Below are 23,257 nucleotides of genomic sequence, written 5' to 3'. Positions count from 1 at the left end.
TGGTGTAATCTAAGTCTTACTTTCAACAGCAATGGACGGAAGAGGATCTTCCTTATCTAGCACCACCGAAAACTTGCACTCAAATTTGAATTCATCACGGTACAGACACAAAAGAGCATCTATCAAGCGCCATGCGCCTGAAGCTCTGTTTGAGTCCACTCCCAAAGCTTCATAGCCTGTTCATCATCCTGTCCGTCCTCGCTCGTAACCCCCGAGACTCCAACAGGCTCGTAGTACTCTCCGCTCTCGACTTCTCGTGAGACAGACGCCCAGAGTTGGTTCCTTGCGCCCTTTTCCACGGAGTTGACGAGCCACCGATTCGCAAATTGCATCAAGTACTGCATAGCTTTCGGTGATCCAGTCGTGCCAACCGCCAAGTTGGTGCTGACGACGCCAGGATGAACAGCTGCGACCTTGAGTTCCGGGTAGTCTTTTGCCAGTTGTCTCGCCCACAGAACATTTGCCAACTTGCTTTGAGAGTAGCGCCCGTAGGGACCTAGCGCCTCTGCGTCCGTCTTGAGAGTGTTGTACCGAATCCCACCCTTGGAGGCATAGGCATGACCATGAGAAGACAATGAGATGACTCGAACATCAGGATTGGAATCTCGCTCTGCGGTCTTCTGCAGCAGTGGAAGAAGAATTTTCGTGAGAAGCGCATGTCCCATGTGGTTGGTTCCAAACTGAACTTCATAGCCCTCGGTGGTCAGCCCGGGTGGTGTTGCCATGATGCCAGCGTCCAGCATCAAGATATCGAGGCGTTCTGTTTCCGAGAGCACAGCAGTCGCGGCTCTTTTGATAGAATCGAAAGATCCGAGGTCAAGTTCAAGCAGTTTGATGGGTGCGCCGGGGATTTGCTGCTTGATCTCGTCTGCGGCAGCTTGGGCCCTGTCGAGGCTTCGCGCGGCGAGGAGTATCTGTGCTGGCTTGTGTTGAGAAAATTCTAAGACGCACTGTTTCCCAAGACCCGAATTTGCGCCGGTGATCAAAATAACTTTACCCCCGAGGCTGGGGATGTCCCGCTCGGGGCTAAAGTTGACGGCGGTACTATTGCAAATCGGCATGTTCAATGATCAAATTCTTGCATCAATGCCTAGCTTTGGATACCAGAATTTCGATTGATTTGTGCGGCTAAAATAATGCCCTCGTGCGCAGTTTCTGCCTTTATATCTTACCTTGATCATCTCATCTGGAAGTCGAGCTTCCCCCGTTGCGGGTGTCTGCGCCAACTAACGGGGCCTTCATTGTCCCGGCTCCATCTAGAAGCAGCAATACTACATCTTCGAGACTTCTGACGCTATGCTTCTGGGCCAATAGTAACGCTTAGCTGGTCGTTCAGGCGTGGCACAGCAGACGCGTGTTGTCTGTCAGACGATGTGGCTAGGATCGTAACGGAGTTAAGAATGCCTCTTAGTCCGACTAAAGTGTAAGATTGCAGACGACATAGTCTATCGATGGACTTACGGGTTCATGATTAGCCCGGGATGACGGGAAAGGGACTTTGGTTATCGCTGCATCTAATCGACTGAGCTCGAGAGTGATATCATGAACATTAACAAAGTGATATCAACCAATATCATACGAGGGAGATGTTCGAGTGCGAAGCAAATGTGAGACCAAGTTCAATGGATATAGCCGAATGCGAGCATTTTCTCGCAAGCACTTATGCACATTGCAGTGTTGTACTAAATGCGAATGTGACTGCCGTTGCATTGCAGTCTGATCGACACCGCTTGAGTCACCCGACCGGCACGGTGAGAAGAATTGGGGTTGGGCCGTCAGCGCCTCGAAACCTATTCGCGCCACAATTTGGTGTCGATCAACCGATTAGACCCCAAGTCAACATCGAAATACGTGAGCCTCAGTTCTATAAAGTTCAAGAGGTTAATTCCACGATGATGAATCGAAATTGAGACAGAGATGCCGAGAGAAAACATTTCAAACCAACCTGGGTAATACTCTCTCATTTTTAACTCACATCGGTTCTTCACCAGACTTGGTCATCAACCACATTCAACTTTTGTCAGTCGCCAGCGGCAGTATGAACCCAGTTAACACTAAGCCGTACACTCTTCCATTAGACGCAACCTGGTTGAGTAAGTCTCACATTGCTACGAATCGCTTGAGTTCACGCGACTTACTTACTCTCAGTCACCGGATGTTCGTCGGGTATTGGCCAAGCACTGGCAGCTCTAATCGCAACTAAGCCGAATCATCGCTTGATCGCAACAGCTCGGAATCCCACCGACCTGGATTACCTGCCCGATGATAACGGAAACGTCCTCAAACTTGCCCTGGACGTGACGTCTCCCGCCTCGGTGAAAGATGCATTAGATGCAGCAATCGAGCATTTCGGCAAAGATTTCCATCTCGATGTCGTGGTCAACAATGCTGGGTATTCTTTGTCTGGCGATACGGAGTCTGTGACCGAGGAACAAGCTCACCTGGAAATCGAAACTCTCTTCTTCGGGACGGCTCGGGTGACTACTCATGCCATCGAGAGCATGCGGCAGTCCGAAACACGGCGAGGCGGTATCATCTTCAACATCTCCTCTCTAGCTGGACAATGCGCCTTTCCAGGTCACGCGTACTACCACGCGGGGAAGTGGGCCGTTGAAGGATGGACTGAGTCCGTGGCAAGGGAGATGCATCCTGATTGGAACAGTAAGCTGGCATTATATTTCATGGAGACTCTCGAGAGTCGCTGACGTCCTTCAGTAAACTTCTGTATTGCCGAGCCGAGTGGTGTTCAAACCAACTTCGAGGGGCACAGCAAAGCGCGCACCGAGCCGCATCCAGCTTACGCAGGCAAAGACATGCCGGCTCGTGTCCTCGAGAGATACGTGGAGATGGGAATCAAATCGGGAACCCTGAGTAAGCCGTCTGCGATTGCAGACGCGATCTACAGTATTGCGTCTAGCAAGGGATGCATTCCGCTCCGTGTTCCTCTCGGCGGACCTGCTTGGGTTTTCATTAAGCAGAAGCATGAGACTTGTTTGAAGGAACTCGAAGACGTTAAGGACCTCAGTCTGTTGATTTCCAAAACACCAGGTCATTAGGAGCTTAGGGTGCGCCGGATACCTTAACTATGGATGCGAAATTTTTAAGAGGTTCTGCTTAAGTTTCTACTGCTTTAGTTTGCAATGCTATGATAACGCACGTCATTCATGCCAAATTGACCTTTCGTGAAACGCAGGCTGTTCTTAGGTGCTCAGCCTGTTTGATGGTTGCCGAGTAACTACGTCGTTGCTTATCCGCACTTCAGGTCCATTTCAAGGACTTGCCTTCAGCCAAGTCAGGGTATCTGCGTTGACAGATAGTAAGGTAGTTCAGTCCTCACAAAGAATGGCAATGAACTTGTCTAACTACACCAGTCTTTCGTTACCAGAACGTCATTAATTCGTACCCAACCGGCCCAGCCGTAGGAGGACGGCTCGCAATATGTACATGTATTATACATCTTGAGTCTCTTCCTCAAGCAGGCACCAGATGGATGGAGCTCAACCAACACAACGGCCCTGTGATACCGCGTGGAGCTTGCCTCGAAATCCACATATTAGGAGTTCCCTTCGTCTCATTATCGCCCAACCTCAATGTGATAATCCTTGGTGACTTGGATTCCCGAGTTGTAGTTTCCTCCGTCATCGGAACTTCGGTCGTCCGTAAATGCCGTCGTTTGGCTTCTGGCGCCCTTCGGGTTGACGATATGCTCTTGGCTTCCTACGGATGTATCATCGAGCTTCTGGTGACCGTTCCTAACCCGCGACATCTTGTGGGAGCTACCGGTACCGCCGAACGTGACAAGGCCGGAGTGGGGAGTACTCGGATTCGTGGAGCCAGTGCGTCGATGGGGGAAAAGCGGCTTGATTGACGGAGCGTTCGTGCAGATAATTGCAACAACCTGATAGTAGGTTGATTAGTCAAGACGAAGACGAGAACGTAGGATACAATGGCTCTTAAACTCACCGTTTCACGGATGGACCAGTTCAGCCCCAAGTCAAGTCGCTCGGGGGTGCTCAAGCAGATAATGCACCGTAACAGCGTGCAAATTACGATGAAGAAACCAGCACAGAACATCAGGCCGAAAGCAAGTTTCCTGTAGCTTTTGCTAGAATCCCAGAACACGTTTATTGTTCATCCGCAACTTACTTTGGAAGAGTGGTCTGCAGTCTCCACAACAACGGGATGGGAATGTACATGATCATGATGTCGGTTCTAGTAACACGCGTCAGCCAAGGGACATCATGCAAGTTGCGGATGCAACAGGACTTACACGACGTTTGTAGTCACCAAAGCGTAGTACTTGGAGGTATTTTGCGTGCAATCATCTAACAGACGTTAGATTTTAGCAGTGCGACAAGTTTCGAAACGCCACATTAATGTACTCACCTCCGGCATACGGATACACTTGCCAAAGCTTGTGCATGGGACGGCAATGTCCTGTAACAACTGCAAGTGTAGCCAAGTAGGCAAAGACCGTAATCACAGACACCACCTTGACAAGGCGTTCCTCTGGCAGAGTTTTGCTGCGAATTTCTAATCTAGCGCGCGTTTCTTCGGCGTTGGCTGAACAGCAACTTACGTGACTCTAGAGAAGAAGAAGAGCATGATGCCCTTTAGACTCCAAATCATGCTGGCGTAGACATACCACGCAGCAAAGAGCCATTTCGCGCCAGTTTCGTGGCTCTTGTATTGTTCCGGCGTCAGGCTCAACGCGATTTCGTCGGTCATGCCCGTGATACTTCCCTTTTCAACTATAAAATGGTCGTTAGAACAAGAGTAAAGTTTTCTTGGCACGAGAAGTCTGTTCTTACCGATGATTTGACACATCATAACCTCCAACTAAGGTTCATGGTGTTGTCAGCGGAGCCCGCTCCGTAGTGTGTGAGGGAATAGGGGTTCCCCTTCCAATGACAACAACTAACCGTGAAGAATATAATGGCCGCCACAGCCAAATAGTCGTCGCCCTGCCATTTCAAACCCACCACCTTCTTGCATCTCGTAAAGATTCGTAGAAATAGGACCAAAATTCCAATGGCATATTCCACCCACATCTCAATCACCGCGGGCATCAACGCTTCAGCGACCGCCATTGTTGCGGGTTGTCGGAGTCGACCGCAAATACGAGCACACACACACACACACTCGTTCTTAATCGGTGATAGGCAAAAACAAAGCTCTTCCAAAAAGTTGAAGAGGTAGACCTGCGGGTAATGCTGAACCGGCTAGACAGACGCCATTTTTGGACAGCTCGTGCTTAAGAATCGGGTCGCGAAAAGGTTGCAGACTCTGCCGCCTGCAGGACCCATCTGCAGGTTACTTCCAGCCTGCAATCGGCAGTTAGGATCTACCAAACCCTCGTTCATTGGGTCCAGGGGAACGACTAGAAGACATCAAGATACTGGACCGTGATTATGGACTCAGGTAGTAACTCTACGTTACAGGAAAGCGTTCTCAGGGTTGGAGGAGACAACATAGGCCCACAGTGCTGAATCGGTAATGACGAGAAAACCCTCTTTTCTCTCTTTCTCGCTGGATGTGTCTGGCCAAGCACACCAAGGTAGATTGTCTGAGAGGTTAGAATGTGGAGATCGGCAAGCAAATTTTCACAATAGAAAGTTCTGCCCATTGGACATGACTTAGCAAGCTGGCAGACAAGGACTGCATTGGCCCGCGGAAGGGAACGTCAAACTGACTTGGCAGCAGAAAGCAAGGGCTCCTGAGGCATTTGCGTGGCATCGGAGAAAACGACATAACATGAGTTTTGTCCCATGCGGAATTCGTAATAATGGAGAGTTCAACTTGTAGCTGGTTGTGTGAACTATGAAGTTGTAATGATGGATCTGAATGCTTCGTAAAGCCGTTGGATCGCCACGAACGGGAACCACCATGGAACCCCATTGTCGACCATCATCGACGGATGGGCAGTTTAGATCTCGGTTGGCGGTCGCTCATCCCCCAAAACCAGGCCATTTTAGGTAAGACAATACTGCGTAGATCCCTCCCGTGGTCTCGCCTTCTGGGCCGTTGGGCCGCGACGAGGTTGCCGGCCGGCGGATCCCTTGCACGTTGCATTCTTATTAGTCGTTGCTGAAGAACGGTCCCGTCCCGGGAACTGGGCCGGCTTGGAACAGGGGCCCCTGTGAACTCCATTCTCAACGACTGACTCAATCCCGGCTGGCTCCCACTCGGAATCGCTTACTGATTGTGAATGTGCAGTTCCTGATTGAGCGAAATTTTGGCATCCTCGTAGTACACCGGATGAACGTGGAGCACGGAGCAATGAGCACGCAAGACGGAATGCTCCTCTACCGTCTGTGCCCACCGGCTGCTAGAGCAGGCTCGTCGTCCGTTTATCGCGAAAAATCACACACAAGGGAGGGTTACGTGTACGATTTTAACACAAACAGGAGATGACATATTATTACTTTTACGGTTTACCACTCAATGGGTTGGGACTTGATCGGTGCGTCGAAAAACGCTGGCAGCTTGGCGATTTCCACCTCCTCGCTTGTAAACGCGGGGTGGGCGTCGTATGTAAGGAATCCAGTTCCATCATAGCATCCAACGTACTCCGCGTCCATCTCTTCACCCTTCAACACTGCCACATCAACCCAGAGCAGCAAATCACCACCCTCCATAACTCCACCAGGCCCATATGCACCGAAAAAGTCGCGTCTGAGCTTAACGTGAACCTTATCCGTTCTGCCGATGTGTTCCATTTTGGAAAGGTCAAGCCAAAAGAGAATCTGAGCTTGACGAATGTAGTCCAAGCCGGGGAAGATTCCGTTGCCGTGGCCATTTGTCAAAGTTCCGTTGGTGCCATTCGTACCATTCGTGCCGTTGGTTGAGGCGCCGTTGACAGCGCTTTTCGTGGCACCGGGTTGCTTATCTCCCGCGAAGGCGTGGCAGGCCCTTGAAGAAACCATCCCGCCGGCGGGACCAGCGTTCATGACATTGGTGACCCATTGCTTGGTCAGACCGTCGAAGTTCTCGTTCCAGTATTCGCGCTCGTTTTCATTCATGGCACTGTAGTCTTGGCCCTCAACAACGAAGGAGATGTTGTCAGGGAACTTGGACACTCTGACTCTTCCGGAGCGGATCTTGTCCGTCAAGGGACGAGCCTCGGGCACTGCAGGCAGAGGAGACTCGAACTTGTCTTCCGGTCCCTCAGGGGTCATACGCGAGCGGTAGGCGCCCCAGTATTCCGTTTTCGAAGTGAGGGGGATCAGCTCTCCGCAGTGGCCGAAACCAGAAGGCTTCTCCTTGTTGGATTCGTACATTGATCTGGTGGCGGGCAAGCTCACAGTCTCTCTCCAGAAACCAGCGTTCTCCGGGAGAGCGGCCCAGAAGGCGGAAGTTTCAGGGCTTTCCCACCATGCCTTGAAAACCTGGGGAGACTTCCAGTAGCTCATCCAGACCTTGGAGGGGAGGTCATTTTGCTCGAGCTCTTCGACATGAATCGCGGCCGCCTTGATGAGTGCATCAAACTTGTTGATGAGAGCCAGCTTCTCCGATGAAGGTGAGTCGGCGTGATACTGGCATCCGAAGATTGACACAGTGAAGTGATGGGCTGAAGGGAAACGAGATCGAAGCATTTTGAAAATCTGCACAAGAACGATATGTTAGTGACTGAGGAGAAAATGAGGCGGCAATGAAGCCGAATGAAGGACCCTCGAGCCTTTATAGCGTAGCATAGCAATCATACTCTCTCCCACCACAACAAGGACAATTCGTAATGCAGATGTTCTCTCTGGGCAGCTTCTACCTCCAGCAGCTCTAAGCAGATCCAGCCATCCGTGCGTCGAACACCCCCCTTCTCATTCCCAATACGCGCAACCCCAATGCATGGCCATGGCCCGAGATGGATCAAGATGGGGGTAGCAAATTGACATATGCAGGGTCGCAGTGTGGGCGGAGAGCGAAGGCCAATAGCAAGGGCAGAAGAAGGGGAGATCAAAGAGCTAGCCAAGGTCCTGGAACATCTTCACCGCCGATCAACAGCGGTGCAACATCTTCAAAATGAGAAGCGGAGGTGCGGGGCTCAGCCAGACTTGGACAACTGGGGTACACCGAGTTCTGCATTGTTCTCCATCTCAAAAAATTCCCATCATCGAGAGTCCTAGTTGCCGAACACTCAACCCCAGGGCAAGGTTATATTAGGCGACGCTCGGATCCCACTTCCTAAAGGGGATTTCCCTGCAACGTTTTCTGTCAAGTTACGACATTTCATCAAAACAGCCTCACTTGACCGGGAAATAGAACCCGCTGAATCATTAAGTCTCCGACAAGCCTGTCATCTTGTCGACCCTACAAAGTGCGAGGAGGCGGTTTTGCGGAGATAGCTTATCCAACAAAAGAAGCGTATGTACTCCGTGCTCCGTATCTTAGTTTGAATTCTGTCGTATGGTCACAATGTGGGCATCGTGATGTGTGATAGAGAACGGTTATCCATTGAAGGTAGAGAATAGGTACGAGGCTCGCTCTGAAATAATGATGATGATGATGATGATGTATTTAACGTCTGGTAACAAAAGGACGTGCCGGGCGCTACCGCTCTGAAATAGGTGATGCGAGCGAGTGTGGGCCTCGGTGATTATGTAGCCGAGGTCACGTGACGGGCAGTGAGGCCACAGATGGTTGAAGCCATCACGACAAATTCCAAATCCTTTGTAACTCAAGAGGGCTGGCCGTAGAAGACACGAGGAAGCCCTATTGACTCTGCCATATATCTTGGAAAGTAATGTGGAGGTTTCTTCCCCTGATTTATCCCATCAAGTAACTTACTAGATGGAGTCAATACACATCCATATGCTTCCATAAGGGGCAGTAACAAGTTAAGCTACATCAACAGACTGCATCGCGAAATTCTGGCGAACTTTATGGGAGACCTTCGATCCATTCGATAATGCCAAATTAAAGGCTTTACTTATGAGAAATGGCTAATTGACGTGATCGCAAAGCTGCAGGACAAGCTATCCGGGGGTTTGAAGTGACGTATCATGAAAGGGATGCATGTGAAACACAATGTTGGAGGCCTTCACGAATGCCACCCGTGACGACGTAGCAGTCAATCGCATCGCCTCTACTAAGACCAATTGCCGTCGGTATGCCCGGATACCTCATCTGCCGGACATTCACGTGGTTTCAGCACGCCAAGGATGAGTGAGAAGTGATAGTGGCCTTCCAGCTTCGCGGGCGGCAGCTGTGAGAGCAGCGAATCAACTTCAAGACCTCACCTCCAGAACACTTTCTAAGAATAGGTGCCGATGGAATTGACTGTAATTTTCTTTCTACTTGATATTTTTTGCTGTATCTGTAGTTGCATTTGAATACCGATGCAGCATCCTCATCCGAAGGGGGCTGTGATACTTGTGTTGGTATCCCTATCACAGGGTATTGGTTGATTCTGCATAAGGAGTAGAAGGGAGATTCCAACCGGAGGTTGGGTGGACCGTCGAGGTGTAATTGTACCCTCTCGAGGTGGCCCCTGCTCTACCCTTACTCACGGTCGAATTGGGCTTCCAATCCGACAGCTTGAGAAGCGCAATATATCGGGCTTGGCAAGGGAAGCCTGATGAACAATAATACCAATTCTAGCTTGTTAGGCGTTTCAAGAAGGAAATGGTAGTATCAATCCGGTGATGAGAGCAACTAAGGAGTTGCATCTCTAATGACGTTGTACAAGTTGGATAAGCTTAAAATCAACCACGAACCAAACCTGTGTGAATCTTCAATTCTCTGGGACAAGCGTATAAACTTAGTTCACAGATACCAGCCCAGTGGAACGATCTAGCACGAGCAGGCAATCATGCTCGTCAGCCTACGATTCTGCTTGTCGGCGTTTCTTGCCTTGTACGTCACCACTGCGAACTCACTACCCTTCCATTTCAGTCTCGCCCCAATCACAAAACACCTACCGACTATATCGCCACGCCAAGTAGGCAACGGTGTCAATGGCAACCAGACCGGTAACTCGGGATCAATCAGCTCCGGGGGAATCGGCGATGGAAACGGCGTTGGGTTCGCTGGCACAGGAAACGAGACGGAGATGAGCATCAACATTAATTTACGTGTCATGGTTGAAGATGGTCGGGTCAGCGTTGGAGTTGTATAATGCTGTCATCCATGAGCTCTTTGATGAGCACCTTTTCTCCAATGAAAGAATGCCATTCAAATCACAAACTTCACAACCGATTAAAAGCCAAGAATAGCTCGATATTCCATATGATGTCGAATGCAACAATAGTAGCTCACACCCGTGCCCAAATTCACATTCAACCTTTTTCTCCAACCTCTAGCAAGTAATTGGTCTCGGTCCAGGAGCGGAGTACGCCTTGCCGCCATTGTTCGGAAGACCACCAGTGCCATAGATGTTGATGAAGATCGATGGATCACTCTGCTGATACGCGCCCGGGAAGCTCACAGGCGAGTCAGGCGAAAAGCTCCCAACGCCCGTGACCTTGATGTTCGCACACGAAATATAGAACTGCGCGCCTTTCACCTGATGAGCAGAATGAAGAGCCAGCAACTCAACGCGCAGCAAGTACTCCCCAGGCGCAATGCACTGCGGCAAGTTGAAGTAGCTCCAGCCCCCATTGTTAATCATCTTATCGACGCCCCATAACCCAGAGCTCGTGTCGAGGTTTTCCTCGGCGACCTTGAACCATTGAAGCCCTGTTATCCCGGTGCTGGAAGCACTGGGGACTTTGGCGAGCCAGGCGGTGATGGGGCCCTTGTGGGACTTTGCAATTGGGTTGTCTGGGTCGCCGGGGTACTGGGCGCCTCCGATGACGTGCTGCCACCAGGAGCCGATCTTGTCTCCGGGTGCGACGGTGATGACTTCTTGGGAGGAGGTTGCGACTTTCCCGCAGATGATGTCTTGGGAGGTTACGTCTTCGGTTGGGTTGTTTTGGTTCGGTGCTCTGAGACCTGCTAGGGAGCCGTACTCTTTGCCATTCACGGACACTTTCTGTGTAGTAGTCGAAGGTCAGTCTCGGGATTTGACGAAGGTTGCCTTGGGAGACTTACCTGGAAGATACAATGTCCATGAGCAAGGGCAGCGCAGGCCGCTACTAAGACAACTGAGACCTTCATGGCAACAGTCTGTGTACGAAAGACTGAGCAGATCAAAGGCGATTTGCAGGAGCTTCAAACAATGGAGAGTAGCTACGGTGGCCGAACGAACACATCCCACAAGTATTGCATTCTGAACCCCATGAGGACATCGCTTGTTCTTGTACACAATACTCTGCAGACATTGGGGCTTCAGAGCATGCTGCGGCAACACGTCCGGGGCCAAGAAGGCGATCCGGCCCGGTATCGTCAGCACGGCAAGTAAAACTCGGAGGATGAGCGAGGGGTTCCTTAGGTTACTTAATTACTAATATATCGGCCGTATTGTGTGGACTGCAGACCGAGTGGTGATCACACTCTGTGTTGCTCGCTTACTGGTCTCAGCGGAGGACTGGTTCCGTTTAACAGTAATACCAATTTAGGCAGAATTCGTGTCAGCCACGGAACAGTATAAGAGCAAATGAATCGGACGGAAAGAAATCGTTATGTAGTCTTCGGGAATATCAAGCGTAGTCGATGAAAGGATTTGCCTATGCATCTAGATTCCTAACATTCTTCTGGCCCCTCACCACAAACACAGGACATCTAGTTCAGGGAAGTAGTTGTGTTATTGCCTATTCCCAACACCTGGTGTTTTCGTGAATGCGACGCTGCTCGCTTTGAAATCACATTGCCCCGCCTTCCAATTTCGTTACCTGGTCAATGAGGTCGACGACCGTTTGATCAAAAGTTCGGTACTCGAAGCCAAGCTCTCTCGCCGCCGTTTCCCCATCAAGCCCATGCGAAGCGTCGATCACTTGTTCTTCCAGCGCAACTTTGCCCTTGGCCCAATCAAACTTCTCCTCGATGATCTTGGCGGCCAAACCATATGAGAATCGATCTTTGGCCGCCGGGACGAATCTCCTGTTGCCCACTTCTGATCTGAAGAGCGCTTCCACATGCGCCATAGCAAGATCTCTGACATCGATCCAGAATGGCACGCGAGCAACAGGCAGGGGCTTCTGTCCACATGCAACCTTCCACAGCATTGCGTTTGACTCGTTCAGTTCATCGACGCTGCTTACGGGGTGAACCACTGGGCCAAAGGTCATCGGCGGGCACAGCGTTACAATATCGAAGCGAGGGCTGTGCTCCTTGATGAAGTCCCATGCCGCCCTTTCTGCGAATTTCTTGGAACCTCGGTAGGCGACCACGGCGCTTATCTCCGGAGATGCAGCCTCTTCGTAGGTCAGGGGGTTCCAATCTTCACCCGTGTATGTGAAGTATGGTGGCGCCTTGCGGTTGACGTCGAGGACGGATGCGAAGGAGGAAGTGATGACCACTCGAGTGATTTTGGGGTTGGTAGCAGCTGCTTCCAGGATAGACCGCACGCCGTTGATGGCTGGTATGATTAGTTCTTTCTCGTTGTTCATGGTGTCGTAGGTGAAAGGCTACCGTGCACAGAACGATTAGCAAGAACTCTGAGATGGTGGTCTCTGTCGATTACGGAGAATCCTAACATACACTAGCAACGTGGACCACAGCGTCGACATCTTTGATGGCCTCGGAGAAGACACCAAGATTCTCAAAGTCGTCAATTTGGATGAAGTCGAGCTTGCCGGCGTACTCGGGCCGAGCCTTTATCATGGAATCCCCTTTCGCGAGAGATCGGGTAGCGCCGCGGACCCTGAGCCCCCGGGACAGGAGAACATCTACGACGTGCGCCCCGATGAACCCTGTAGCGCCGGTGACTAAGACATGGCTCCTGTAATGTGGTGAATTTGGGCACTCCATACTCTTGGCGGGATTCCGAAGCATATGTACGGATACTCACGGTATGGTCGACATGTCGGATGCCAGGAAGCTCAAAGCAGGGGGCCGGGGGCCTGTTGAGAAAAAGGATGAGGCGCGTGAGCTGGGCCTAGGTCGTAGATTAGTTAGAGCCTCTTCTGACAGGCGTGGTAAGGAGATTGATGTAAATCAAATAATAGTTGGTGGTGTGAGTTGCCACCCAGTGTCCTCGGCGAGGTGGAAAATGCCCCTCACTCTTCGGCCGGTTTTACCCCGACTTGGCGCCGGCCTTTGCAATGACAGGGGACATGGCCCGGGGTGTTTGGTACCACTCGTCGCACCGTAATTCGCAAGCTGCTCTTTTCAAAGTAATAAGTGGAGGTTTAGCAGAACGATTAATTGACCGTAAAAAAGATGTCGTTTGGGTTTGGAGCAGCAATGCCCGGATTCTCTAGAGCGCTTCCTTCCGTCCTTCTCGACCACCAGTGCGAACAAGGGTACTTGCCTTGGTCCCATAATACTTGCCAGCTGTCAGCTGTGCCAACCACTGCCAAGGTCAGATTACCAGACACTGCCAGCCCGAACCTAAGTCAACATACAAAATAAGGCAATAAGCCTGAGATGCACGAAGTGGCCTCGCATGTATTCCCTAAATCGTGGAGAATATGGATTTGAAGAATGGGTTGTAGTATCTCGCCGGCCTACCTCATCTTAGGTGCACCCGAAGGCCCCGAGGAAGACCTGTCCAGATACCGCAACATACCTTCAGGATCAAACTTCTACACACCAAAAGATGACCATAACAATTGAACACGTCCTGAAAAAAAAGGGGGTCTGAAAGCTCAACTGAATCTTAGAAAAGTTTCCTAGGCTAGATTAAATTGTCCCAAGTCTTCATCATGAGGGCGACCAGAGATGAGGTAAGGTACCTGAGAAAGGTACGATCGATCCGTCGGGAGTGCAGACGGGAGTGTGGGACCCTCTGATCCGCACGTGCATCAGCCCCACCCCCACGCGTCTCTGGCCAACGGGAATCGACAAGTGACATTCAATTCAACGTCTTGTAAACATTAAAATGCACTCGGACGAATAACTCCTTCGCCTGTTGGGAACCCACGGCATGATGGCATTGAAATTTCCTATCAAACACTCCAATCCTATCGTCGTTCTTGTTGAGTACCGCAGGGTAAACCCACATGGTGGCTAGTGAGAGACGTGGAAAAAAGAAATAGGGGGCGTTAGTTGACGGGAGCAAGTGAGAAACGAGGTTTCAGGCGGACGAAGAAAGCTCATGAGATATGGCTTAGAAGAACATGAAGCCTTTCATTTCGTAGAGGTGACCAGATTCCCCTACGATGGTGAGGTTTACCCCTGTACGGGGTACTCAGATATGGAAGCGAGGAGGTCGCTGAAGGCTCACTGGCGTCTATTCGGCGCCCAGATCTTTGAGGATAATGCACATCTGTCAAAGAAGCCTTGTTACCTTTTTGTCATAATGACCAAGTTAGTTGGGCTATCTTAGGAGGAGATGCTTAAGTTTCCATCTCTCATGGCGCCTTGAGCCATATGGCGTGGACCTGTCTGTTAAGGTAAGGTGGGTCCCACCGAGCAATTATTTTGCGGGAAGGAGGCATCTCAACGGCTACTGTGTCAGCGCCTTCCCCCTTCGCACGTCAGAATCAACGGTATACGTACCAATATCTCATCCGATGGAGAGAAGGCCTCTAATACCCCCTCAGCTCCGTTTCTGTTACCAGCACAGCAGGCGACTCCTAGGCCGGGGTTCAGGTCAAACTGTGGCGTGGTGGTGGAATGGTTAATGGTCAACAATCAATTCGCCAACCAGCCTACTCGACGACAGGCTTAGCGCATACGAGAGTCCCCGAGTTCGAATCCCAGCATGAGCACCAGAGATGTAGCCCCCAGTTCAGTACCGGGGGGGTGAACTCTTTTGCCATTGAGGTCTTTCTTTTGATGCCAACTTGCTTTTTTACATAAATTGCACTGTGGTTCTCTGACCTGAAGTGCGTTTTGATGAGCTGAAGATGTTCTCAATGCGCATTGTACGTGTTATGCCTCTAAGAATCGTGAGGATTCATCAGGAAGAAGCGTCAAATTGTACTCAAGGTACCTCAGGCCATAATCTTCTGCTCCTTCCTCTCTTTCCTTTCCTTCCCCTATGGCTCCTTCCTACCTTGCCGTTCCATTCCTTCGTCACGTGCGGCGGTCTAACTTAGGTAGGTAGGTACCGGACCTTATTTGGTGAGACGGCAGTGTGATGCCCCACATCATCTTAGTTGGGTGAGAATTGACCACATCCTTCACCTCACCCATGTCTCCTCGTTGCACTCACCTCGGACTGCATTCAGACACTTTCGACCAGTACACACTAGAACTCCTTATTTTCATCACACTTTCATCGTCAATCACTCTGCGGTTTAAATCGAACCAGCAACGTATTCGCCTCGCAAGGACTGCCTGCGCAAAATGGGATCGAAAAACAAAACCGCGTCTGACATCCACGATGACCTCGGGCCTCAGCCGTGCAAGAAGAAGGCCCGAGTCCACAGCCCCAACAAGACCTGGCAGCGTGGTCCTCACAGTCCCAATCACTCAAAGTCCCTGGCCAACGCCGATGAGCGCACTCTGCACTGTCAGACGAAGGAGTCCAAGCAGGGCCGCAAGAGAGACGGCTTCAAGCCCAGAGAGGACCGAGTATGATGATTTCCCATTTTATTTTCTCATTAACATTGCAGACTGCCACAAAAACTGCAAATGCGACTTAAGCTGACTGGCGGGAAATCTACTAGGACCAGCTGAAGCTCCCCAAGCTGGTTTCATTCAAGCCCGACAATGAGAATCTACCAAGCATTGCCGACGAAGCCGCCTACGACGCAGATGACGAAAGCGACATCAAGTACATGACAGCTGACAGCTACTATCAGATCGAAAGGGCTCAGCGCATGAATTGTGACCGCTGCCGCCAGGCAGAGACGGATCTCAATCACCAGGCTCCATCCCGACAGACCCTTGGCTCAATCATGGATTGGGAACCTTTCCTCGACCCCCTGCCGACCATTCAAGAAGAGTCTTGGATTTCTGGGTATTCTGTGGCGGACGACCGGGTCTGGTCTAATCATAACAACATATTACACGGCTTTCGCTTCAACTAGTTTGGACCTCTCACCACCAATTATAAGCCCTGCCAGAGTCATTGTGCCCAGATATTTTCAACAGTACAGGCTTCAGGATGGTGGTTTCACCTTGGGATTGGAAGACAAGGGTTCACAAGTGACAGGCCTTTGGGATTGGCAATGTCATACTATGGCTTTCGTCCACTGTGGTAATACATATATTTACCTGCCCAGTTGGAGATGTTCACGAGCACTTGTGTAAGCGTCATTGGCACTGGGACTTTGGACAACGGCAGCGTTGTATTCATTTATTCCCTAAGGGGAAGGTGGAAACCTTGTATCTCCCAAAGAATGGGTTGCTTTACCTTAGGCATAGTACTTCTCGTCAATCGAACATAGGAGTAAAGGTGCCTTTGCCAGTGAGATTAGAAGAGAGGGATGTCACTTGCAGTGCATCATCACTAAGAGAGCGTTGAACCATGGAAGGTAGGGAGTCAGCTGGATCTACCCTAAACAATACCTCCAAGCTCTTTCATATCTTCCGACCCGACCACAACCCAACACCACTCGCTCGCCTTCTTCGCCTTTTCAGAACCGACCTGTAGCGCCGCTTGCGTGATGAACTTCTCCGTCAGTTGGTCATCAGACATGAGCACCTCGACGCTCCCGAGGGCATGATCGACGTGCTTCTCAATTGGCTCCTCCCTACCGCGAAATCTAACCACCAAATGGCACTCATCGGCCCTCATAGACTCATCCACAATGGCGGAGAAGCGGTCTCTCAAGCCGACAACAGGAGCGCTGGTGACAAGCGCGTCCTCATATTCAACCACAGTCGCCCTCCCGAATAGCAGCCCGACCGCGCCGCCATGATAGACACTGAACTTGGCCTCTAGCCCGTCCTTTGGTGTTTTCTTACCCGTGAGCTCCAGTACGAGAGGATGAACAGCGACATCGACACTCGCAATTTCCTCCACGGAAATCCCTCGTCTCTTTAATTCTTGATGAAGCCATACCGCGCCCGTGATGACCGGATGAATAACAATCCCACACGGATAAGGCTTGAACGAATTCTTCTCAATCTCCCACTTCTCTTGTCCTTGCCCAAGACTCTGAATAACCTCATCCAAGGTTTCCTTCGTGCTAACGACCTTGGTCCACCCGCGTCCAGCTTCCAGCGCCTTAGGCGAACTCGTGAACCCTTCGGCAGCTAGGACCGCAGCAAGCAGCCCGTTTTGAGCGGCGCGTCCGACGTGGAAGGATTTCGTGTCTGAGCCAAACATTTCACGGAGGCCCGTGACTTGCGTTGCGGCGATGCCGATGGCGTGGGCTGTTTTATCCGCTGGGAGAGCGAGGAGTTTTGCGATGGCGGCGGCGGCGCCGATGGAGCCTGTTGTACTTGTGATGTGCCTTTAAAAGAGGTGTTAGCCTCCGCAGTGGTCTTTAAGTAGAAAGAGTGGGAGAGTGGTACCATCCGATGTCGTAGTGTTCCGGGTACACGGCCATGGCGACTTTACACTCGACCTCGATGCCAGCGACTAACGCGGTGATGAATTCTTTCCCCGTGACTGGGCGCTGCAGCGTCTCCGCGAAGCTCAGCAGCGCTGATGCAACGCACCCAGTCGGGTGGACAATCGTCTCGAGATGGGTATCATCATAATCATGAACGTGCGAGGCAATGCCGTTGATGAGAGCAGCGTGCTGCGCATCGATCCGACGATCGGATCCTAGCAGCGAGGAAGTTTCTTTCCCAAAAAAGGCCGACAGGGCTTTGTATGCGGTCAATGTCGTCGGATGCGAGCTTCCGCCGATGGCGCAGCCGACCCAGTTGTAGAAAGAGCGTACGGCTGCTTCTACTACGCCTTGGGGTAGGTCGTCGTATGTGAGTGAGGTTATCCACGTTGCGGTGCTGAGGGTTGCCATGATGACGTCATTCGGCTCGGGAGTATGTTGTCTTGCGGCTCGATGTGCTCTGGTTGACGCTTGATGCTTTCATGATTTTATAATCGTGAATGGAGGGTTGTTCATCGTAGCGAGGTCGGCTGCGCAGAGGAGCTCCGGCAATTAAGGCGCGGATGTGTGTGCCGTGTTATTGCCGGCTACGACACCACGACACCACGACACCACGACACCACATCGTCGGAAGAATTAGGGCGGCGATGCAAGTAAAAAGTATCGCACACAAATATGGTCAAATCAGTGGATCTTTCTACAGCCCACCGGTATCAACTTAGTCAAAACCCTATCGAATCGTCAGAAAAGATCAAATGATATCAATGTCTAATCGCCATTCAAAAACAGCCATTAGTTATGTTGCCGAGTTGTGCCACAGAGTATATCTTGGCGGTATCGCAATAAGCGACCGAGGCGTGCAACCCTCGCTTATTTGCGGCTACCGGCCCAGTTGAGATAAAGCTACCGCCTTACAAACATTCCAAACAAGGTCCAGGGACCTGGTGGTTGGATACTTCGTCTTTGTTAAAGGAAAAACGTGACATGCATCTCCCTCGATCGCGGGAAGCCTGATGGTCATTCCAAGCTATCATTGGGGACTTTTTGTTTGTTGGTGCACTGTGTTTGATCTTTCAGCCTTGAATTTCTTCACCGCCCACCACACCAGGACTGCTGGCGCCTTATTATTGACCAAAGGGACGAGAAGCATGAATAAACATTAGGTGGTGCGGGAAAAGGGCTAATGGGTGAACTGTTCCAATGCTCTGCCTCTGGCATGTCCTGCGCTTGGCTGGGCGGTAAGATCGTGAAGGGGCTAAAAGAAGACTGTTCGTACATGACTGGGTGTCCTTAATGGAGGATGGCAACGGGTTTGGTAGCCTCAAGCGGCATACGTATTGCCTCAAAAGATGTATAAGAACTCACTGCGAGTAATGGCTACATGCAAGGTAGATACAGCATCACTCGGATCGATACCGTCTCCAAGAACAACACTGTGAAACGATCAGTCGAAGCCTCACTATTCCAGTTACGAAGCAGCAGGTTGACTACAAACATGGCAGATGGTCGCGGTGATTCGGAACGCGATGGAAATTCCGACCCCTACCGGGGTTCTGATCCGCTGTACTCTAAGCTTCCTCCATGATCGCGAGAGCAGCGACGTCAGTCTCAGGGAGAGTCCGATCGCTTGAGAGCAGAGGTTAGGAGAACTGTGAGTTGTTCTCGAATTCACTCCACCGCCCCAACATACCTACAATGTTGCAAACTACCAGCATGTAGGATAATTATCACCCTGTCTTTGCTCTTTTTGTACGAGTTTTTGACATTTGTTGATTTGAGTGATGGCGACTGACTGTCCCACAGACCGAGGAGAGTGCAATTCAGGCGGAACTCAGGGAGGCACGTTTCTGCTCAGGCCATAGAGGAGGGCAGTGGATCCGAGGGCGAAAATGCAGCCATCGGAATGGTCAATGAACTACGCAGGCGGGAGCATCAACAGCAGCAGCAGAGTCAAGAGCCTCAACAAGACCCGGAGTCTGAAGAAATTTCGGTGGCCTCCGACTCCGAAGATTACGATTCCTATAGCAATGAAGAGAAGAGCAAGGGATCCGGGTCCGGTTCCGACGCTGAACAGGCGGGTGGCCAAGGGAGTAGCACTAAGCGAGCACCTGGGTCCGACGTCGATGATTCCGATGACCATAAACGGCTGAGAGCTTCGTCACAGTGAATCAATGGCATAATTGAGAATACAACCCTATGGCAGGCAATCTGCAAATGGAATCAATAAGACTTCGTATCTCACATAGCAAGCGATAGGCTTCACGAGTTCATATCAGAAGTCACTTGAGAACAATCGGGTCCTTGGTGACCGGTACAGGTAGTGATCCATGCACTCTCTCGCTGTGAAAGTTTTGTATGCCTAGAGGGTGATGTAGAACCGTCCCGAGTAATTCAAGTATGGTCGGTATCCGAAACCCGGTAACACGAATCTAAGCAACATGTATCTACCAGGTTGTTCTCCTTTGGGGATAAGGTCCATAGGCCCTCTCAAGAATAGTCGTCCGGTCGTCGGCCATTGACAAACTTCCAAAGCCGGCTGACCTCATAGACCTTGGGCCCTTCGCTAACACCATTGAGCTGGTGGTGGGCAGTACCGTCAACCCCATTCGTGAGGTTGCGCTGCTCATCAATCTTCCAGGGATCATTGCGAACGTTCGTGCGGGACGCCATGAAGGTGCCCGGGAGAGGAGAGCCATCTCCATTCGTCTGGACCTTGCTGAGATTGTTGTCCAGAGGGAAAATGTTGTCAAGATAGTGCTGGTTGAATTGGTGACCGGAGCCGGTGCGCTCAATGAGTGCTCCCTCGAACTCATTCCAATCTGCGCTGAGGTGGTTGGCCTGTTTCGGCTCCGTCTTGCCCACGGCCTTGATGACTTCCGTCTTCTTGTTGACGGAGATGAGACCGGCAATTTCACCGAGACCAAGAAAGCGTCCATCTCTCTTGGCAGTCTTCTTCTTGAAGTGGAGGACTCCCCACCGAGAAACAAAATCTTTCGAGTTGGCGTAGTGCTCAATGTGGCGGATGGCGCGGCCCTTGGGCCTGGGAATCCCGTGTTCCCTCTTGGTGCGGGGGTTGTTGAAGTGGTTTGCGGCGTTGCCAAAGGTGTAAATTTCGAGTTTTTGGAGAACTTCGCGGGGGTGCTGGTTGATGAGCCAGTCGAGGATAACGCTTCCCTCAAGTCCGCCCTGTGAGTGGAGAATAAGGATGACTTTCTTCTTGTCTTGGTTGAGCAGAGCAGTAGAGATGTGCGAGAAGCAGACTCTGGTGTCGGTGGTACCGAAGTAGAGGCAGCGCTCAAGGAGGCATTGGATTACATCAAAGATAATTCCGGCACTAGGAAGGGAGATCAGTGTGATCCCTGATATTGAGGAGATAATATTCACTCACGTCTTGTTGTGAACACCTTTGACTCTTCGATGGAAGGTGACGGAAATCCGGTCAATGTTGCTTTGGAGCCAGTTCTTGCTATAGATGTATGTTGAGTCCATGCGACGAGTGTGTTGAGATGCGTTATTCTTACCCGACAGCAACACCGTTGAGGAAAATCCATTCTTCTTCAGGGTGGTTTCGCTCCCATTCTCTCGCCAAGGGACTATCAGCTGACCAAATGAATCCTTCAGGCATCCACCCATTGAGCCCGATGCATGCTAAATAGTTGATGCCAACAAAAAGACCAACGTAGGCAACAAAGATGTTAAAAGAGAAGAAAGAGAGGAAAGGCAGAGAGATCAAGAAAGCGGATTGAGTGACGATGAGGATGGAGTGGAAAGTGATGTCACGAATGTTGTTCCATGAGGGGTAAAGCTCGTCCATGGGACCGGAGTGGAAGTAGCGCTGAGCCCATGCTTCGAATCGACGATGGAGCTGGCTCACGAGAAATCGAGGTTGCTCTTTGAATCGGTTGTCGACTCCGAGGTTGAAAGAGCGAGCCGGGGGCTGCGACCAGAGCGGCAACACAATGCATGGTAGGAAAGCGATGTTCTTGAGGAACAGGAGCAAATCGCTTGCAAGGAGTGTCCATGGCGCGCCGGTGTAGTAGTACGGCTGCTTGAGGAAGGGGTCGGTGCCGTTCCATGTTACGTCTGCTCCGCGGCTCTCTTTTCGGAGACGGATATCCGAGCCGGTCCGGACTTCGAGCTTCTTCTCGTTGACATCCTTCGGAAGGGAGTAAGTTACTTCGACTGCTGCCATCTTTGGAGGTACATGCAGCAAACAGCCTGGGCGAAATGAATGGTCGATAGGAAGGCTAACAGGTAATCGCCCAGATGGCTGGATGAAATACTGGTTTTAACTCTCTTAGAAGATGACGAAAACCCTGATGAAGCTTCAACTTTTGCGATTGTTGAGCCCTTTTTGGTGCCTTGAAATGCCAGACGTGATGGCCACCAGGGAGGAATTTCAGGCAAACCTTGATGTCTTACTATCACATGCTAGAAATATCAAGTGCTTTCACGTGTCGTATCCGTAACCTTGATGCTTTTGATATTGATCGAATGATTGAGGCTGAAGAGGAGTGAGATTCGTGCTTGCATGAGGGCAGGGCTGGAAGAGAGTTTCCACCACATTTCTGCCAGCGATGATTCCCAACAGCTGGAGCAGTGTTGGACCGAAGATGGCACATAATGGCTTCCTGACCCCGAATTTCATGCAAATTTGAGCGCCCCAGGGCTGAGAGCTGGTATGTTGAACATCCCTTGAATTGACCCCCCGAGACAATTGCAAAGCCAGCACCAACGAGCTGAAAGCTAGCAGACGATCCCAAATGCCCTGTCTGAGACATCTTTTTGGAGCTGTGAAGCTCGGAGCTATCTCCACCTGCATGCTGCCCCTTCCGTTTACGCACGCTTTACGCATGCTTTTTGAAGAATGGCTACCTGGTTCCGCTTTCGACCCGGTTGCGGGCCGCTAGACTTCCCGTGTGCCTGCATGCGTTCTCATGCCCTGGACTTTCTAGATGATAAGCATCCGACGGCCAATCGGGTCAACCCAGAAGTGTGATTCTCCGAGCGAACTCAAGAGCATGCAATGTTTTGCAGGTTCATCGTACCCTTCTTTTCACTCAGATAATTAGAGAGAAGTAAGCGTGCCGTCTAAGTTGCCCGTTGAACCACCTCGACACCCTAGTGAGACTCTCGGCGGGAAACCTACCAATGATCAGACCTGCTGGGCCGAAGTCGCATCATACTCGGAATCAGGATGAACCGAGATGCAGAGTCCTCGTTGAAATTCGATCTTCTGCGGCATTCCCTATCGCGGCTGCGCCCTCCCGGTGGAGATTGCCCTGCATATGGTGGTATTTAACTAGCGTGTAAACCGACAGAAGCTCACTCAGGATGTCAGCGGGAAAATCATTATTACAAAAGTCGAATTCAATGTCGTCGACTAGTTCCAGTGAACATGAAATGACCTCCCTCCGCCATGTCATACACGGCTATCAAACTCCAGCTTTGAGGCTTTGAATGACAGTCAAGTCTCTCAACTATAGCATTACTGAGTACTTTATATGTCCAACAAACATTGTCACTTGGCTGACTTGCCATTTACGACGCACATACCAACTCTGATGAGTGTCTTGAAAGAACCAAGCAAGCCACATCGAAAGTCTTCATATACTTGTTTACATCCTTGACGACGACTCTCACTCCAACAACTTACGGACATAAGGCCAGTTTCCCCATCAACGACCAGCACGAAATGTCTCTCGGATGATTGCGAACATTCTCCCGTCACAGCCGAGTGAGACCATCCGCATCCGGTCATATCATGA

General features: G+C 50.9%; 9 protein-coding genes across 9 annotated transcripts; 2 read left to right on the top strand and 7 right to left on the bottom strand.

Annotated features, from left to right (window-relative positions):
• Window positions 1-122: 122 nt before the first annotated feature.
• On the bottom strand, window positions 123-1,061 carry BDP81DRAFT_329966 (short-chain dehydrogenase/reductase; the record flags this gene model as incomplete). Its single annotated transcript, XM_060585362.1, has 1 exon — window positions 123-1,061. The coding sequence occupies one exon, from the start codon at window positions 1,059-1,061 to the stop codon at window positions 123-125; it is 939 nt and encodes a 312-aa protein (XP_060440387.1).
• Window positions 1,062-2,038: 977 nt separating this feature from the next.
• BDP81DRAFT_329800 (uncharacterized protein) lies at window positions 2,039-3,056 on the top strand (the record flags this gene model as incomplete). Its single annotated transcript, XM_060585345.1, has 3 exons — window positions 2,039-2,093; window positions 2,149-2,661; window positions 2,716-3,056. 3 exons carry the CDS (start codon window positions 2,039-2,041, stop codon window positions 3,054-3,056), a joined length of 909 nt encoding a protein of 302 aa, XP_060440386.1.
• A 1,079-nt stretch (window positions 3,057-4,135) lies between these two features.
• On the bottom strand, window positions 4,136-5,090 carry BDP81DRAFT_501082 (uncharacterized protein; the record flags this gene model as incomplete). The annotated part of the gene is made up of 6 exons (XM_060595527.1): window positions 4,136-4,212; window positions 4,271-4,325; window positions 4,387-4,523; window positions 4,580-4,751; window positions 4,812-4,839; window positions 4,923-5,090. 6 exons carry the CDS (start codon window positions 5,088-5,090, stop codon window positions 4,143-4,145), a joined length of 630 nt encoding a protein of 209 aa, XP_060440385.1. The 3' UTR covers window positions 4,136-4,142.
• A 1,302-nt stretch (window positions 5,091-6,392) lies between these two features.
• Window positions 6,393-7,765, bottom strand: BDP81DRAFT_382809 (heme-containing dehydratase protein). Its single transcript, XM_060586917.1, has 2 exons — window positions 7,679-7,765; window positions 6,393-7,604 (listed from the first exon to the last, which is right to left on the bottom strand). Exon 2 carries the CDS (start codon window positions 7,593-7,595, stop codon window positions 6,435-6,437), a length of 1,161 nt encoding a protein of 386 aa, XP_060440384.1. The 5' UTR covers window positions 7,596-7,604; window positions 7,679-7,765; the 3' UTR covers window positions 6,393-6,434.
• Window positions 7,766-10,294: 2,529 nt separating this feature from the next.
• On the bottom strand, window positions 10,295-11,094 carry BDP81DRAFT_330219 (family 61 glycosyl hydrolase; the record flags this gene model as incomplete). The annotated part of the gene is made up of 2 exons (XM_060585384.1): window positions 10,295-10,969; window positions 11,029-11,094. 2 exons carry the CDS (start codon window positions 11,092-11,094, stop codon window positions 10,295-10,297), a joined length of 741 nt encoding a protein of 246 aa, XP_060440383.1.
• A 644-nt stretch (window positions 11,095-11,738) lies between these two features.
• BDP81DRAFT_330152 (NAD dependent epimerase/dehydratase) lies at window positions 11,739-12,846 on the bottom strand (the record flags this gene model as incomplete). Its single annotated transcript, XM_060585378.1, has 2 exons — window positions 11,739-12,503; window positions 12,577-12,846. 2 exons carry the CDS (start codon window positions 12,844-12,846, stop codon window positions 11,739-11,741), a joined length of 1,035 nt encoding a protein of 344 aa, XP_060440382.1.
• A 2,484-nt stretch (window positions 12,847-15,330) lies between these two features.
• Window positions 15,331-16,016, top strand: BDP81DRAFT_453577 (uncharacterized protein; the record flags this gene model as incomplete). The annotated part of the gene is made up of 2 exons (XM_060592845.1): window positions 15,331-15,558; window positions 15,654-16,016. The coding sequence occupies 2 exons, from the start codon at window positions 15,331-15,333 to the stop codon at window positions 16,014-16,016; spliced, it is 591 nt and encodes a 196-aa protein (XP_060440381.1).
• A 243-nt stretch (window positions 16,017-16,259) lies between these two features.
• BDP81DRAFT_484244 (uncharacterized protein) lies at window positions 16,260-17,963 on the bottom strand. Its single transcript, XM_060595096.1, has 2 exons — window positions 17,449-17,963; window positions 16,260-17,387 (listed from the first exon to the last, which is right to left on the bottom strand). Exons 1-2 carry the CDS (start codon window positions 17,898-17,900, stop codon window positions 16,487-16,489), a joined length of 1,353 nt encoding a protein of 450 aa, XP_060440380.1. The 5' UTR covers window positions 17,901-17,963; the 3' UTR covers window positions 16,260-16,486.
• Window positions 17,964-19,976: 2,013 nt separating this feature from the next.
• On the bottom strand, window positions 19,977-21,681 carry BDP81DRAFT_329940 (uncharacterized protein; the record flags this gene model as incomplete). Its single annotated transcript, XM_060585359.1, has 3 exons — window positions 19,977-20,823; window positions 20,878-20,955; window positions 21,011-21,681. The coding sequence occupies 3 exons, from the start codon at window positions 21,679-21,681 to the stop codon at window positions 19,977-19,979; spliced, it is 1,596 nt and encodes a 531-aa protein (XP_060440379.1).
• Between the last annotated feature and the right edge of the window lie 1,576 nt (window positions 21,682-23,257).

Source organism: Colletotrichum phormii (assembly GCF_030913505.1).
Source record: "Colletotrichum phormii strain CBS 102054 chromosome Unknown BDP81scaffold_24, whole genome shotgun sequence".
Lineage (NCBI taxonomy): Eukaryota > Fungi > Ascomycota > Sordariomycetes > Glomerellales > Glomerellaceae > Colletotrichum > Colletotrichum phormii.
Note: the sequence above shows the minus strand (reverse complement) of the source record. Positions and strands in the feature narration are given on the sequence as shown.

Coding starts and splice junctions, on each gene's coding strand:
- BDP81DRAFT_484244 (XM_060595096.1), bottom strand. CDS start 17,900: ATGGCAACCCTCAGCACCGCAACGTGGATAACCTCACTCACATACGAC. Junction 17,388..17,448: donor GAACACTACGACATCGGATG/GTACCACTCTCC, acceptor CCTCTTTTAAAG/GCACATCACAAGTACAACAG.
- BDP81DRAFT_382809 (XM_060586917.1), bottom strand. CDS start 7,595: ATGCTTCGATCTCGTTTCCCTTCAGCCCATCACTTCACTGTGTCAATC.